The 18,255-nt window shown below is 42.4% G+C and overlaps 1 protein-coding gene across 2 annotated transcripts in view; it reads left to right on the top strand.

Moving 5' to 3' along the window:
- The window catches only part of LAMA4 (laminin subunit alpha 4), a 103,419-nt gene that overhangs the window by 25,629 nt on the left and 59,535 nt on the right, over positions 1 to 18,255 (top strand). For both annotated transcript variants that reach the window (XM_075145694.1, XM_075145693.1), the window contains exons 3-4: positions 9,827 to 9,951; positions 13,970 to 14,050. In XM_075145694.1, the coding sequence (XP_075001795.1) occupies positions 9,827 to 9,951; positions 13,970 to 14,050 (206 nt within the window). The remainder of the gene's footprint in view (positions 1 to 9,826; positions 9,952 to 13,969; positions 14,051 to 18,255) is intronic.

Here is an 18,255-nt window from a genome sequence, read left to right as displayed (position 1 = left end):
AAAAGGGGTTTTGAAGGTTTGATAGCATAAAAAGAACCAGAGATGCCCATGGGGACTGCAATAACAGGACTTTCCTGAGGATTTGGAAATTTCTAGGGAAGATCAGAAGACTGATGAAACTGGTAAACTGCAAAATGGGACTGAGAAAGCCCGGGAGAAGAAAAGCTTAGAGAAAGAAAGATGTAACCTGAATTACAGCAGGAAGAAGCATGTTAGATGAATGAATGCAAGTAATTTGGGAAAAGGAGACTTGATGGTTGATAATGTGATTTGTATTAGAATCAGTGGACAAAGCAGCCTTTCCTAAGGACCATTCTGGAGAAGCACAGAACTGGATCTGGCCAAAGCCTGCTGGGGGCTGAGGCTGGATAAGAGAGGAGTGGGTACCTATATGGCTGGGAGTTTCTGCAAAGAGATAGGACCACATGGTATTGAGTCATCGCTATTTTCTCTGTCCTCAAAATTTTAGGCAAATTACTCCAATAATTCTTGCAGTGGTAACCACCACACCTGATAGTAAGACATAAGACTTTCTGCATTCAGTTGGTTTTTAATAGGCTGTTAAAGAAAAAAAAAAAAAAAGACATTCTGTATTTATCCCATATTATTATAATTGTCATCCTCCGTTGCTATCAGTATAAACCTGCTATCTCCCTGCTCCTGAGATGCAAGAGTGTTCTAAAATTTTATCACTAATGGACTCTCCACTGGCACCACACGTTACCCTAACCATGAGTCATAGATGTTACGGAATGTCCTTAGCAGAAGATCTTTAGAAGAACTGATGTTCCGCAAAGTTAAAAGTTTCTATGTCTACATGTTTATTCGCACAATGGAATGATTTAAATATGAAAAAAAAATACCATTTTTTAAAGTTAACTTTACTAACAGTGACAGAAGATAACATAAAGTAATAATAATACTGTGTTCAGTTGGTAGGTAATTTTTTAGATAAATAAAAACTTTGTAGTTTAAGTAATAACTATGCTATAAGAACTGGGCAGTATGAAAATGAAAAGTACTCTACTTCAAAAGGGATGAAATATGAGGGTCAGACTCCATACAATGCTCTAAGACCATCATATTATGCAAATCCTCCAAATCAATTTGGCGAATGTAGCTCCCACAGCATACAAATTAATGAAATTTTCATTGGCCTCTGCCCTGAATTTGAAATAAAATAAAATTCAACTCTATTAACGATGCCTTAGGGTAAAGTACTCACATCTTTAATTTCTGCTGACATAAGTATCTATCTTAGGGCTCTGTTTCAAAACTCTCTCAGCTTATTCATAGAGTGTAAATCAAATCCATGAGTCTTTAAAAGCTTATTGAATGACACAATCAATGAATCAACAATCTCATTAGGTAACCAGACAGAAGAAATTATTGCAGACAGAGCCTTTCTTGCGTAGATGTCCACATAAAACTGGTGCAGAAATCAATCACGTTCTCCTGTGATTAAAACTGAAGAGCCACTCAGTCCATTTTTTTGGTATAGAAAATCACCCAAGTGTTAGAAGAAGAGCAGCCAGCACAGTGTAAGCTCCATTTCTGATATAATACAATACAGATGTCAAATAATGCTTCATTTCAAAGACATTATCTGGCGACACATGTAAGGCTAGCAGAGGAAGAAACACCAATTCTTTGTACTGATTTCAGACTTTGGACTTTTAACGTAACCTTCTCAATCCTAGCTAAAAGAAGAAGAGGAAGTCGCTTGTAGAACCCTTTAGCTTTTGATTTTGGAAACATGCATATATGTGATGTTAACTGGGTGAAACTGTAACAGCTGCAAGTGACAGTATGCAGACAGAGTGATGTGCATTTCTCTTGCATAAAGCCCAAGCAATTGGGTTTTGCTGCTAATAAGATATGAAGATATGCGGGGAGTGTTTTGCCTCCTTCACCATCCCCAGACCTTACCCCACCAGCAACCCACAGCTGAGCTAGTTCTTTAGAGTGCCTCTGCTGAGGGTTCAACATTTGAAAATTCAGACACAGGAGTGGGCTTCAAATGACTTGACAGCTGAGCAGAATGTCACAGTGGCCGTGATGGTCAGCTCTGAAACAAGTGGCAGATGGAGGTGAAACAGCTTGTCTAAAGCAAAGAGCTCTCATACCATATGCAAGTAATATAATGGGCAGGGCTTTACCATACTAAAAAATTTGATTGCATACACTAGGGAAGGAAGTCACTTAAGGTGGCTGCAATGTAGTATGGCAATGACTCCAGACGAACACAGTAAAATGGATTGGAAGGTTGAAATGATTTAAAAATTACAAAGCTGGATATCCAGACAAAATTTTTGCTGGACTGGGTTATCAGTGTCCTTTCTGAGGTTACTACTATTAATGGGGTTCATAAATGCATGAAAATGCATAAAGCAGAGGAGCAAGTCTGGAGAGAGCACTATAGCAGAAGGTAAAGGGTAAATTTGTTGGCGTCTACCTAAAAATCCCTAAGTGCTTTATTATCATCTCAGTCCCATATATTTGATCAGTATGTATATAAGGCATCCAAAGATTACTAAAAATAAATAAATAAATAAATATTACCTTTTTGGAACAAGAAAGACCAAAGAATCATAATGGTGGAGAGGATAAATTCGCTGGTATCCTTTCCAGCCTTTTATGGAATTTTTTACAATAGAACGTATTGTCGTGTAAGTGATTTGTGTTTAAGCGTTTGGGTTTACAGCTGAGTGGAAAGGTTGGAATGGATTTGGCAGTTCTGCCCGAGAGGATAATATGTTCCACATGATTGCCAAGGCAGGTCTGGAGAATCGCCAGTGGATCTACAACCATCCATCAAGCATGAGCAAAAAGCAGCAGGGAGCTAGCAAAACTCTCCAGCTTATTAGGTACTGCTGCCTTCACAAAGAGCCTTGCAGCTTACAGCTCGCTGTTTCTTTCTATAAAGATGGACTACATCAATCTGTAATGACCTTGGTGATACATGTTTGGAAAGCCAACCAAAACTATAACAGTCTGGTGCTGAAATGCAGCCCTTCTCTTCTCCAAAGGATTTTGGTATGCAGCAGCTGCCAAAAGCATGAGTGTTAATAGTCTCAGTGTCTCAGATGTAGGTATTTCCCTCCCTTTCAGCTATGTTTTAATTTAGTAGTTGTTGTCCTAACTGTTCTACGATTGAAAACTTGCAACCGTGACCCCAACATGCGACCACTTTGTGTCCATTCCCTATGCAGCCTGTACAAGAGGCACGTAGGAAGCCCGGCCGAGACTGCGAGGAAGGGCTGCCGTTGCTCTCACGCCTGCTCAGCCGCATTTCCCACAGTAAGCTAAGACAAGTGATGGGCTGAGAAAGTAGAGGGCCAGGTGGTTTTGGCAAGACATCAACTCCTACTTCACTCACTAATACAGGACAAGTTCTACAAACCAAAACTTTGACATAGAGGGGGTATGATCCAAACTGGATCAGGAATGGAGTTTCATTGCTGTTATTTTAGGTTGACAGTTGTCTTTACTTTAGTAGAAGTTGCACAATACTTAGTGTTTCTTTTTAGTGCCTCATCTCCTTCTTCCATAAGAAATTCTGAAAACTAATACTGCATCTCATCCACAGTGGCTGCAGAGAGAAGGCTTGAAATCATAAAGGTCAGAGGAGAAAAAGTGAAAACATGTAAATCTCCTGGCTTTCAAGTCACTATGCTGAAGTACTTTTTTTACTACTATTATTTTGGGACAGCAGTAAGTTCTGGCATGCTGGCATGGGCAATGCTATGCAGTTCTGTAACTTCAGATATGAGGGCATCTCCCAGATTTGAGGAAGTCTAAATCTACATCCAGATATTATACCTCAGGCCAATCTCTACTGGCCCAGCAATGGATACAGATAGGCTGCACAGCAATGTAAACGACTTGCATCTCTTTACCTATATAATTTATTTATTCTTATGCAATCTTTCAACATTAACAATTGTTACAATTCTGTTTGCTTTCTCTCAGAAGAACAAGAAATAAGGGGGGAGGGGGAACAGTTCCTGCTATATTGTAAGAAAGACTGGTTTCAGCTGTAAAGTAATATTCAGAATTCCTAACCAGGGTCTGAGGACACTTCCAGATTTCACAAACAATATTTCAGACCCTAGGATATTTTTTTGTTTTTTTGTTGTACTAACTTCACAAGAAGCAGGGCTGGGTATTAGGTTTTTTGCCCTGAAGAATCCCCATACCATCCAGCATTAGGTGCCTAGCACAGGTGCTCTGCACCACTCTGTACCATGTCCTGTCTTTCTCCTTTAACTCCAGAGGGTAGACAGAAAACCGGTCTGCTATCTTAGTTTCCTAGGGAGGAGGTCCAGCCTGCTAAATTGCACTAAGTGTTAGCCACCCAATGAAATAATCTCCCTAAAATAGCTGCCTAAATGGCACATTTATGAAGCTGGTGCCTTTGAAGACCATTAGAAGGAGCTCTTCTCTCTTAAGTTCAGGTTCCTAAATTAAGGTGGGGCAGATTCCCACCTCTTAGATTTTCAGTTATATTCATTTACAGAAAAACATGTTTGATTTTTTTTGCCGGGAAACTGCCTGAAGAGAATCAACAAACTTTTCATTACTATTTGTGCACAAGCATATTTACTGAGCAGAACTGCATCACACAAAGTGCTCTATGGTCTCAGAGCAGTGGTTCCAGCTTTCCAAGCAGATGAGTGCAGGAGCTCAGTGCTGACAACCCTTCCCCAGTATCCCCCCATAGCACCTTTTCATGTACTTTTTATGTGTGTACAGTATAGATAGTTACAGCAAGGGCCAGGTAGAAATGCTCACCCTGATTGATGATACTGGGTGAGAGCAGAGTAGTAGGACCAGCTAAGGCTAACATAGGAAAATACACTCCAGCCACTCTGTCATCTGACAAGCTGCTGGTGATGTACCGACGGATGAATGATTGTATGCTGTATCCTCGTACAGAAGCTTTTAGAAGCCAGGCTGCTATCACATTGGATTACTTCCTCTGAAGCTGAGGTCCATGAAGAAGGGACACCTCTGCCTTGACTTTTGCTTTATGAAAATAAAGGTTGTATTAACATGAAAATAATTAATAATTATTAATATAAATATTAATTATATTATAAATATTAATAATTAATATGGAAATAATTTAGCTTAGAATTTTCACTTACTGTAATTTAAAACATAGTTTATCAAAAGTAGAGTATTATAACACCTAGCTGCAATACTTTTAACTGCATGGTTGTATCTGTTTTCATGACCTTTACCATGTCTCACTCTGTTCTGTAGAAAGACAGGCAGCAATTTTCTGTAAGCTTCAGTGTTTGATGTCCTAAGATACATATCACTGCATATTTTCTAGAGATTTTTCCTTCAGTCTTCCTTGTTTTTCAAAGGAAACCAAAACAAAAACTATATACTGTTTCTTTATTTAAAAAAGTAGACACCAATATCAGTAAACATATTTCTACAATTTTGTGAGTATGTTTGAATGAGCCACTGAGACAGGGAAGGCCGTGAGCAATCCCACACATAGTCTGATTTATAGCATCAACCATAAATGATGCCTTTCATTCGAAAGCATGTATGACCAAGAGTAGCAACTCTTACAGCAAAGCACTTCTTTAAAATCCAATTTCACAAAAATCGCCATAAATGGAATTCCATTTTTTTCCTCATCATTATTTCTCTGTCAGAAGTGATCCATTTAGAAGCAAAACACTTTTCTCAAACTAACAAGCCAGTGCCACCCAGCACTGAGAATCAGCCGTGAGCTGCAGGGAGGGTGTCCTCCCTGCCTTCAGAGATGTCTCACAGGCTTCTTACAGTCAGCGGTTTTGCTGGAGATGCAAGCTAATGGAACATAAAATATAAGGACACTTTTTTTATCACTGTAAAAATATGATTCTAAATATCCACAGGGTTCTGACTTGTTAAATAAGATAAAGCCACCTTTACGTAATCACTAACCAGAGAAAAACTAGAAAAGTGCCTCAAGCACTCAGCTAACAGGGTCTTTGGGGTAAAAGGGCTTTTTAGCACTTCCCTTCGGTTTAGAAGATGAAAAACACTGCAGATTTAAGGAGCAACATCAGCTCCCCTGCTGCCCTGCTCTGTTCATCACAATCGTATCTGAGCTTTGGAAACCAATAATGGATTTATTCTGATAATACCCATGTGCTGTTTGGAGAGCTGAGGACAAGAGAGGTGAAGTGAATTGCTCAGAGCAAAAATGAAGAGCATGATGAAGGCTACAACCGAATGCAGCCCACCTGAGGCCTCCTCCAGTGCTTCAGATACAGGATTGCTCTTTCTCTTCGGACGCTCAGTGCCCACGCTCTCATCTCTCTCTTGTGGTACATTAAAATCACCTTTTCATTGAATAATGACAAATGCAAACTATTTTTAAAACTGTATTAGCCTTCCACTGCCTTCTGGCTCACACCGTGTGCCTCGTGGTTAGGGCATTCTTGCAAGAGAGGAGTGCGAGATCTGGCCGTCTCCCCAGCGGCTGCCTGCCACTCTGCCCTCCTTTGCTCTCAGTTTCTCTGCTCTCACCAAGATTCTTTCCTCCTCCTCTTCCTCCTAGTCAAGCTTTCTGCATTTTAGAGCCTTTTAGTTAAAATAATCTTCTGGTTTTCTGTATACTAAATACTCTCTTCTTTACAGCAAATATTACTATGAAAAAACACCTTTAGCTCTACAACTATTGGTGTTTAATCTATTTAAAGATCCATGGAAAAAAAAATTGACTTTTTTCCTTTCCATGTCATAGTCTACCTGCCATAGAGTTCTTTGGCCAAATCACAGCTTTGTAGAAATAGATAATTGCTGTGCAATAGGTTCTGTATGACTATAAAAGATACAGCAACATAAGCAAAGTCTTCTAGAATCAAAAAAGAATCTGAACTAAATTAATGAGTCCTAATGGGGGCTTTAATGGGATTCAAATGAGGAATATTGGCTAAAAAAAAAAACCCTTTCACAAGGGTGAGTGTCCTTTACTGAAATTACACTTTTCAATGCAGATTGATGATATCTGGACACAGACTTAGGAAAAAAAAAAAAAAAAAACAAACCAAAACATCAATGTTGCCAGGACAAAATTCTCCACTAAATCAAAGTTACAACACTCAGATACAAAACTCATTTAGCAATGCCTGTGCAAGTGAAACTTGACTATTTGTTTTCATTAAACATCTTCCCTAATCGCATTCCTCTTTTCTCATACTCTTTTCTTCAAAGAACACACCATGGTTGGAGTAGAAAGTGAGTTTCAAATCTGTAGGGACCGGCTCAGGTGAAAAATGGGTAAGCTACGCTCACCCACCCCCAGGTTGACGCTGCAGAAGCTCCAACCACAGAAAGGCCAAGGTGCCCCTTGCCCCATGCTGGGGAGCTCCCTCCTGCTGCGAGCGCTCCTGAAATCCCACACCCAGCTTCCCTGTTATTCCAGGGACTGCCAGCTACTGACAGCACAGTGACTTCTGTGATGGGATTAAATGACTACTGGAGAATAAACCGGGGCACCGCGGTCATTTCCCAGCACCTGCGCCAACTCTGAAGGTAGCACAAGAGGTCCCCAGCAGGGCCCAACCAAAGGTCTCTGCAGCCGTATTGGGTCTTCAGCAGTGGCGATAGGAGATGATGTTTGGGGAGGGCACCTAGCCTGGCCCGCTTCTGAAGTCTCTGCTTCGTACTCCACCAGCATCCTTCTCCTGAATCCTTTTCGCATCCATTTATGAATCTGTGGCCCATTAATTTCTCTAGGAAACTCCTTTTCACCCCCACAAATACTCTCGCCTCCTGGCAGCAGCTTACAGAAGTTTCTTACCCTCTGTGTAGAGAAGTCTCTTTTCAAGTCTGTGCCCCTCAGCTCTTGTATTGCAGGATTCGGGCGAACTATTGTCCTGCACTCAGCTTATTTACCAACTTTGTGATTTTACATAACCCAAACACACGCTCCTGTCAGCCTTTCTCTCCCAGCTGAGCAGCCCTACCATTTTTGGTCTCTGTTTGTAGGACACTGGTGAATACTGAACAAAACTGGTCTCAGCACCAAGGCCTAGGTGATCCAAATAGTGACTCTTTCCCCTCTGAAAAGTGACCGTTACATCCTACCTATTGCTTCCTAGCCTTTATCAGCTTTCCGTTCATAAAAGAAACTTTCTTCAAGTCCCCTGACAACTTAGTTGCCTTTTTTGAAAGTCCAGATGTGTCATGTCCTCTGGTTCCCCTTCATACACTTGCTTATTTGCACCATTATACAGCAGGTTAGTGCAGCAGGAGTTCCTGACTGAGATGATGCTTAGTCATGTACTCAGAGATCTTCTTCTTTATTATAGACACTGTCATTTTACCAGGGACGGAAATCATATCCATCAGTCTGCAGTTTCCATGATCCACTGTTTGTAGGACAGAAAAGGAAAGAATCAAGCACGCTAACCCAAAACCACAGCAAACACGCACTGACAGAGCAGTTCTCCACATATTTCTGCCATGGAGCTGGCTCCTTGCTGCCGCAAGCCTTGCATAGCTGTTTGCATCTGTACTGTATCGGTACGAAGTGGTGTAACAGGAGAGCTCTGATTCAGGGACATTGCAAAATTCATTGCACAGTTGCAAGAAAGAAAAGTACTTCTGCACCCTTCCTACTCTTTTAAAATAATTCGGTGAGACAGTTAGAATTTGGAGGGTTGTGGGGTTTGGGTGGCAACTTCTGGGTACTTTGCTAAAGTGGAAAGAGGAACAGGAGCCTGCAGGAGTCCTGCAGCGTGCAGGAGCGCTGTTCATGCACCCTGCACTAGTCACCCACCGCCTTGCCATGCACCTAGGGGAAAGCCCACATAACCTGTGGCATCTAAGTGTTCCATTTGTAAACCAAAAGAAATAACAATGCTTACTTAAGCTAGCAGGACTTACAAATTCTATTTAGAATTATTTACAGCAACCCTTGACATTTTTTTGTGATTGAAAATATTATCTGAGAGGCACAATTTTGTACATAACGTCTTGAAATATTTTGGAATAAATATTCTGTATGAATTACCACAGCTTGATTTACTTCCATGGGGCCCCAACAATATCAGCTGGTGGCCGATTTGCTTCTGCATGAGGAAGCATATTTCCTCACAAACATTAAACTGTGGAGATGAAACTTGCTTATAAAGTGAGTGACATTTCGCACAGTTGCTCTGTATTTTATTGAAAGGCCACTTATAGAAGACTCCTGCTTCTTCCCTCCATTAAGTGGACCTCCTTTAAGGCTGAGAACAAGGTGTAGTGATAGCACATTCCTTCATGCTGTAACACTCTTCATCTCAGAAGAAAAACATCAGAGCCACTGGTGTATGTGCAGGCAGATTCCCCTGATGCTCTTTTCCAGTCATCGAGTCCAAGAAGCAGCCTTGCTGAAATCTGTATCTAGACTGAAATCTGTTGATAGTATTTACCAGCAGATATTTTTCATTTTGTTTTGGTGTCAGTAAAGGGGATTTTTTCCTACTGGCACATGTAACTCAAAACAGGGCTGCCAGCTACACCTGAGTACCCCTGACATCTCTGACGACAGGCAGTGCTGCTTCTGCTCCAGCACCTGGCAGGCACGTATGTCTGTTTTGTCCTGTACCACACCTTGCCAACACTTCCTGGCTGGCCAGTGTAATCATTTATAGCATTTTTATTTGTAGCGGTGCTAGCTGATTTGGCTTCATCTCTCAGTGCCTTGAAGGGTCGGGGTCTGGCATCTGCCCTATTCTGCTTGGCCGGGTCTTCAGCTAAATAATTTCTTTCTGAATTAGGCAGCACGTCTGTTTAACTTTCACCACTCTCTCTCTTTCCACTGAAGGACTGCCAGAGAAACACAACAGGACAGCATTGCGAGCAATGTCTGGATGGCTTCATCGGTGATGTTGTCAGAGGGGTGCCCACGTTCTGCCAGCCCTGCCCCTGCCCCCTGCCAGCACTTGCCAAGTACGTAAAGAGTCTCTGCTTCTCTTTGATTTGGGCTGGCTTTGGCCCTTTCCAAGGTGGGGTCAGCATCCCTTCCTGGATGCAGGAGACAAAGGCTGCTGCCCTTGCCAACCGGGGGAAAATAAGAGGACTTCCAGCTGCTCACATTTATAACCACAGGAAACAGCATTTCATTTAGAAGGTGTAAAATAGCCTTAAGTGCTCATATCAATTCTTACCAAGAGGGAGGAGAAAATACTTGAGCAAATTCGAGTTCTCCCTCTTTTATGTAGGCGAGATTAATCAGCTGTATGTTTACTTCTAAGAATCCCTCAAAGACAAATTCCCTAGGAAGGTGGCATCAGGGATGTATGCGGCTGAGGCAGACAGAAAGACAGAAAGATGACCTCTGGATGGTAAAACCAACCATGAAAAAGCACAACCAGGCAGACCCCTGAGCAAACAGTGGCTGGATCTGGTTAGTACAGGAATAGTTAAAAGGAAAGGGCTGGAGGACCCTGTGACAGGTACGGTGCCCTTCAGCACAGGTCCAGCTACCTTTGGGTAAGAAACTCTGAAGCCTGACAGAAAACCAAGCCAAAGAGCTCCAGCTGCTAGCCACTTTGTGCCTTCAGAAGAAACAAATAACTACAAACCATGACCAGCTATTAGAAGCTGTTAGTGGTACATCAGTAATGCAGATGAAAGAAATTATCAGCTTCCTCTTGCTTGAGGTTCGTGCTCTAAGGGAGAGGCACCTATGCAAATCCCACTACAGTGCACAGAGGAGATGCCAGTAAATACTTGCCAATGGGTTAAAGCTATTTTTTAGCGAGATACTTACTCCCCTTCTGTTGTTTCCCATTCCGCTTTCAGCAGGGCTTCTCAGCAAAGGGGAATTTCCTCACTGTATTTGTTTGCGGTTACTATAGGATTACTCAGACAGCCTCAAGGTGGGATGAGCTGCATTTTGCTCAGCTGCTCAGTGGCACAGGCTCAAAATGGCAATGGAGCAAAATCGCTCCGGCCAAACTGCCGCAGATCACCTCTTGGCTTTCGCAGCGAGCTGCAGACATGTGTGGAGGGCCGTGGGGTGGAGAACAGCTGTTGTTGAAAAACTGCAGCTTTGCCTGGTTTAGAGAGAAAATCCTCTAGAGACAGGGGAAGAACCTGGCTTTGCTGACATTTAAAAAGGCTTAGGAGTGAGCGAGCTCACAGACGAAGCAGACCGCTTCCTCCAGTTTCAGTAGTGGCTCTAATGCCAGAAATATTAGAAATACAACAGTCGGAAGCAGTGCTTTTTCCTTAGCAAAGGAAAGTGATTTTTTTTTTTAACCTGTTGGGCACTGAGCAGCCACTTTGGTGTAAGGAGCAGCTCTCTCAACCACAACCTGGGCTGCACACGCCGGAGGCACTACCGCATGATGAGACCCAGTCTCTACCGAGCACAGCCAGTCAAGCAAACGTCTAGGCTGTCCTCCCTCTGGTGCGATTTGACAGAGCGTGGCCGGGCCTGCATTCATCGAGTCCTGCAGCCCACCGGGCTCTGCAGCAGTGCCCCCCGACCGCAGGGAGCCAGCCGGCCCACCAGCCCAGCAGGGCTTGGTGCAGTGGGACCAGCAGGGACCTGAGCTACAGGCTGTCTCTGCCAGTGCTATGGGAGATGGGCGCAGAGGCCAAGGAGCATTCCCTGCTTCAACACGCTCTTTAGCCCTTCTGCTGGGGACATACACCTCTTCTATTCCAGACCACTAGAGATAAAGGAGCCCTGAACCCAAAAGGACAGCAGCATGGAACTGGGAAGAGAGAACAAAAGTTGCAAGGAGCCTGAATGCAGAGGCTTCAACATTAGCAGCAATATAGGTCTTAGATTTGATGATCCTCATGGGTCCCTTCCACCTCAGGATATTCTATGTTCTATGGTAGGTCATCCCTTTAAAACTACCTCAGTAAAAATCCACTTCAATTTTTCAGGGTTTTCCCTTGGAAAAGCCCTGAAGGCAATAGTTAAAGGAATATCCAATCCCAATTTGCCTCATACCACTATTTACATAACATGCAGAAATTGCCTGTTCAGCTTCTTGCATGAGAGAGATCTGACCACAGCAATAGCCTTCAGCTGGGGCTGGAACAGGCAAGTCATGATTGAGCAACATTCAGCCTTGCATAACTAAACACAAAGAACAACCGTTTGTTGTTTGGTTGTTTTTTTTTTTATTTTTCCCCCATTAATCCTACTCCATTTATATTAAGGCAAAGCAGTAACTACCAGAAAGCAGAGAACATTAAATGGCATCCATGCCAAAGGATGTTGTTTTGTTCTCAGTTTTACTTTGAATTCATAATCCTTAGACGAAGTGACCAAATCTGTAAACTGACAGACTCATCAGATAGATACATATTTTTTCTTGGGATTCATCTGTGTGTCTCTAGATTTTCTGGCCAGACTATCTTCATATCTGCTATCCTGGGAACTTTTGGAATAACTTTTGGACATTACACATGAAGTGTAATGTCATCTCTTTGGAATAAAAAAAACGGAGGAGGGAGTTTGCTTCACAGCAGATGTTACTTCTTTTCAAACCTGAGGGAATTTTACAAACTTTTTTTCTCCAAAAGATCACAAAAAATATAAAACCTTGGGAAGGCTTCAGTCTTATTTCATAACTTAAATCCACAATGTGTTTTTTCAACTACATGAAGGAATTAGCCTCTGTAAAAGAAGAGGAAGGCTGCCAAACTGTTATGATTTTCTCGATATGTTCTCAAAAAAGCTTTACTGAAGTTAATTTGTGAATTCTGTGAGAAGGATCTCATTTTATGTTCTCTCTGGTTATATGAAATGTTTTGAGACAGCACAGATCCAGACACAGATTTATTTGACCCTGGTTGTCCCACCAGCTGAGAAATGCTGGAGGGAACTGAAATTATGCAGGAATTCTTGTCACCTTTCAATGCTGCTCATTCCTGGAACAAGCAGTGCATGGATCATGCTCTTTCCCATTGCTCCGAGTCTTTTGTCCTTCTGTGCAAAAGGGATGCAACCCGGCCACAGCTGCCCGGCACTGTACGACTCAGGACCTGCGTTTTAGAAACCATGGGCCTGCAGCTGGCAACTGCTGCCACTCACTAGTCTGGTCGCACTCCAGTGCTGGCAGGCATTTATTCACACATATTGCAAACTAACTGGAAACATCTTTAGGACTGTATGTCTTTTTCCTGTAAATGTATTTAAGCCATGTCCATCACTGTGTTTGAAGTGTATACAATTTGTACTTTCCACATCTGGCTGCTGCTGTTCCTTGGGTCTCATATCTAGTTATACATTTGTTAAATCCTGAAAACATAAGAAAGCAAAGGAATCCATGATTTAGAATCACGGCAGTGAGAATTACAGCCTCAGCCATTACTGCAATCAGTATCACTACGTGGCATGTCGGTCTCAAAAGAGGCCCCAGACTCTTTCCATCTTACTCAGAAAGATGGTAGAGCAGCCTCGGTTACTGTAAATGAGGAGAGCATCACTGAGTTTAGTTTTCACCATTCAGTATTTCCAGATTGGATCTGAGGAAAACTGTAGGATTTGCATAGGAAACTGCTGCACCCATTCCAGAGACTACATTCCTGAAGTGCTTTCTGCGGTGTCTTTTATAAGGAATATTTCACCCCTTAGAATAAGAGACAGGAAGCAATTAGGTTCGCCTGACATATACATTTATCCTAAGCCCTTTATCTAAAATGTGTGTATCAAAACCTGCAGGTTTGTCTGATCTACACTGCAAGACAGGAACTTATATATATCTGCATTTATATAGGTCCATAGTGCTAGACACTAATTAGTGCTTTCTACACTAATTAAAAAGACTAAACAAGGGGTATAATGTGAATAACACAGAGAGCTTAAGAATAGCTATTCAGCAATGAGTAACCAAGAGCCAGAGCTCACACTGACAGCAAATGTCCACAATCTAGTTAAGAAATACTCCCAAGTGTTTGCCATTGCCTGCTATTCTAACTATCCATTTTAATGAAATTCCAGCTTTGCAGTCTCCTGTTACAGAAAAAGTGGAAGTGTGCGCTGTGTCTGTAAGGAAAACTATGCAGGACCCAACTGTGAAAGGTAAGAAACTAATGGGATGACTTACTGGTCAGCAATACTGAAGTCCAGAAGTCTTCAAGGGAATCTTCCCACACTGGGGAGAAACCTTGTGCATGTGTTTTCACCAGGTTGGATCACGTCTGTTACAGGATCTCATTCAGTTCCTACTAAAAACCATAAGAACTTGCTGTGGGTAAGACACGCCTTACCCTGTAAGGGTAAAACAGACATTTACATCTGATGTATTTTGATCGAGTTCTTGCACTTTGTGTACCTTCATGTGGCGATCTTCCTAAAAGGAAAACAATTTACAAATCAAAATACAAACACAAATCAGAAACAGCAGCTGAAGTGAAAATTAACCACCACGTAGATGCCTCTTGCAATTCACCACTCTAAAACATACAGCAGATTTCTACCAAATAAATTTTTCAAAAGCAAAGGAGAAAATGCATTATCTAGTCAAATTCTTAATGAGCAGATGCAGCTTTTTTAGTTAAATTTTAAATGTACTTCACACACATAATTCAATAAAGTCAAGCAAACAACCGTAGGCCAGTGCTGCTTTTCAACTTGCCCTTATGCCCATAAACAATTTCCAGTAAATATCTTCTAAATAACAAAGTACACAAATAAATGGAGCTATACAGCAGAAATATAACTTACTCTCCTATGACATAAAGGGCTATCTTACTCACTATGAACAAACATGGATGATGTTTCAATGAATGTCAGAAGCCTGATTATAATTCAGAAATTCTCCTTGAGCAGCCAGTATATTAGAACAGCTCTTACACAAAGACTGAGGGATATAGGATGGTTCAGACGCTGGCTTCCTGAACACCTCATTTTGTTTTTCCTTAAAGCCTCTGAAGTATTTAAACTTCAGTCCACTGCCATTAATGTGCAAGTTTTGAATTCAAATGATACTTGACATAACTATCAGAGAAGGGAGAAAGGGGATGCTTAAGATGCAAAGAGAAATCAAGATGAAAAACGTAAGATGAAAAAAAGAGTGAAGACTTTTGCCCTTACAGATGATGTAAAAACATCAGCGTATTACCTCCGCATCACTAACATGGCGGCAGCAATAGTGAAAGCCCTTTAGACAGATGGCACAAAAATAAAAAAAACCATCCTTGTTTCCAGGCCTACGGCTGTATTCTCTTGTTCTTCCAAAATGTCAGATATATACACAAAGGATAATGCAGACAATTAAAAGGTCAGTGAGGTTTCTTAATGGTTATTAAAATGTCAACCTAGACTACAAGCAAATCAAATCCTATGAAATGAGTAGCAGATGCATAGTAACAGCAGAAAATAGCATCAGCTTTGTTTTCTAACAGCCACTACCCAGCCTGACATAATGTATCTGTCTCAGGGAAGGCAAAGCTGCATAGATGGGTTAGAAAAAGCCACAGAAAGAGATCAGCTTGTCCCAGTCACCGTGTTAAGTCCTTGACTAACTGCTGGGGTAAGTGGCAAGCAGTGGGAAACGGGACTTTCCTTCTGGTAGGCTCCTGGTCCTACTCCCATCTGTGTCAGAAAGGATGAAAAGCGTTTCGAAGACTAATGAGAAATGCATTGCTCGTCCCTGTCAACTTGCTAAAGAGCAAGTCCCTGCCCCACATACGCTGCTGCTGGGCACTGCCACCACTCCCTGCTCCCGCCGTCAACATGCTGGCAGGAGGACTGGGGGATCCCAAACGAGAGAGGGCATTGCCCCTGCCCTTCCCTGCAGCCCAAATAGCAGCTCGTGTCCCCAGGGAGAGGAAGGCTACCTCCTGCTCACCGCCCTCCCTCCCAGTTCTCCGCAGCGGTCGGTGACGGGGCCACGGGGCAGCGAGCTGCAGGACGCCCCTTCACGGGCAGCACGTGGGATCTCTGGAGCAGCACACCGGGAGGCAATCTGCTCCCTTTCCTCCGGCATTCGTGTAGGAGGCTTTCTTGTGCTGCTCCAGGGGCTTGGCACAAACCTATCCAGTCTATGTTTGCCAGCAAACGGTGTTATGAAATGACAGAGGCCTTTGCTAGGAACTGGGAAAAACAGCTTCCCAATTTGAAATTTGAAATTTAGGAATGAATCATTTTGCTCCTGGACTCCAGCAATAAGGCATTAAGGTGGTAGCACATGAAGTCCAGGTTTTGTAAATGCCCAAATGTTAAAAAAGATAATCGAAGAAATTATACTTTAGTGTCCAAAGTGAATAGAGGAAAAAGTTCTTTTGGCATTGCCAGGGAAAAGGAAGTTAATTTCTTACTCACCAATAATTACAGGAAGCAAACACGGCTGTAAAACGAAACAAGGATAACTTAGCAGCTTTGTTATAGGAGAGGAAATATTCTTTGCTAGCAACAAAGAGCCATTTATTAATACAACGGCGGAAAAGACATGTACTGCAGGCCTCTACTTTTTCAGACCGTGAAGTGCAGAGATGGAACAATACGTTTCCATCCAGTGGCCTCTGCTCTTCTCATGGGCTACCAACGATTCAAAAGAGGCCAAGCGCAGTCCAGCCCTGTGAGATGCACTGAGTGGCAAACGGAAGGGGAAAGTGAAGGTGACACATTTATTTTCAGCTCTAAAAGTTTCTATTTGTTTTAGACAGCTACTCCAGATGAGGAGATATAGCTAATAAAAGTGAGTCAGATGGTCATAAAAAGCAGCACTTACAAAATATACCTGTGAGGATGTGAGGAACTGTCCACTACGTTTCTGGCAAGTGAACTGAATGGTATATTTCAGAAAAGAAAAAAAAAATCACCTTGCCCTGATGAGAGGGCAGCCATTGAGGGCCTGATGGGAATAGTACGTAGTCTTCAGTAGATGCTGGCTGAAAGCCAGAGCTGGACAGCAGAAAGCAAAATGCTGGTCTCACCCCCACACTGCTCAGTGGCTTCTGTGACTTGGTAGCCACATCAGACAGACAACCGTTTGGAAAATACCTAACTACAGTAACTAAAAAGAAATTCTGCAAGATTTTGAGAGTTCAGAATAAAGGAAAATATTTTTTTTTAAACCAAGAGGGTTTTTTTTTTGCTTCAAACTTCCTAAACATACTGAAATTTTGAAATATGAGAAAATACTACAATCTCAGATTGGCTGAAATATTAGAAAATTATAGCAAGACTTTTGGCATGACTAAATAGTAGCATTACCCATCACTGCCTACTCTAGCTCCCATGGGAATGGGGAGTGACTCCACCAAAGTCAGCTAAATCACACTCATTATGCTCCCTGCCGCTTTCACAGTTCTTCGAGGGGTGTATGGGACTCCAGGTCACATGTTTATTCTTTACATCTGGGTCACCCAAGTGATAAGATCTGCACCAAAGATTCTGGCAGTGCTGCAAAGAGACAAACAGAGTCTTTGCCATTGGCAAAAGCAGTATTTGAAGCAGCCAAGTGGTTTATATTAAGATGCTTAAAATTTTATGTGTTTTTACTGTGGGGGTTCAGGACTGGAACATGAACAAAGCAGCGCTGAGGAAATTACTTTCTTTATTTAAAAAAAAAAAACCAGCAAATGTAGGAACAGATCAAAACTGGAAGGTCTTATCAGATCTCTCGCATTTTCATTGTTCAGACATAGCAGAACCTGGATTTTACTATGTTCAGATTTTAGGAGACAACAGACCTCAGCTCAAGTCCCCAACCAGAAACCTGGGAAAATTAAACTAAACTGCCTGAGAGCTCACCCTCCCCATCCACAAACAGCAGAACAAACAGCATCTTAAAACAGGATTTTATGGATGGGAGAAAAGACAAGGACAACAGGATGAAATACAATAACTACTCTTTACTTAAATCACTGCAACAACTATTCTGTCCTCTGATTCTTTAGTAAGCAATTGCTACACCAGCTAGTTAACCCCCTCCCTGCAGTAATTCTTCATTCCCAGTTTGGGGGTACGAGTCCCTGATGGCTGTGCCCCAGGCTGCTGGGTCATGGACCCTCCTGCCACCCCGCAGTGACACCGTGAACGGCGTGGGCTGCCCCCGTCCTGCCAGTCGGCCCTTCCAGTCCATAAGCAGCTGCTCTGCGCTGCTCCAGCCGCCAGCTCCTCCAGCAATGCCCTTGCTCGAGGATTTGCTCCTGCAAGCTGCTCCATGCCCATTCCAGTGCTGGCTCTGTTCACCTCGCTGGTTGTTTTGCAAAGGTTCCTCAAGCTTGTAGGATTTAGCACACTTCCTGCTACTAGCCGAAACTCCTTTAACTGAAACC

This window comes from Calonectris borealis, chromosome 3 (assembly GCF_964195595.1).
Source record: "Calonectris borealis chromosome 3, bCalBor7.hap1.2, whole genome shotgun sequence".
NCBI lineage: Eukaryota > Metazoa > Chordata > Aves > Procellariiformes > Procellariidae > Calonectris > Calonectris borealis.
Note: the sequence above shows the minus strand (reverse complement) of the source record. Positions and strands in the feature narration are given on the sequence as shown.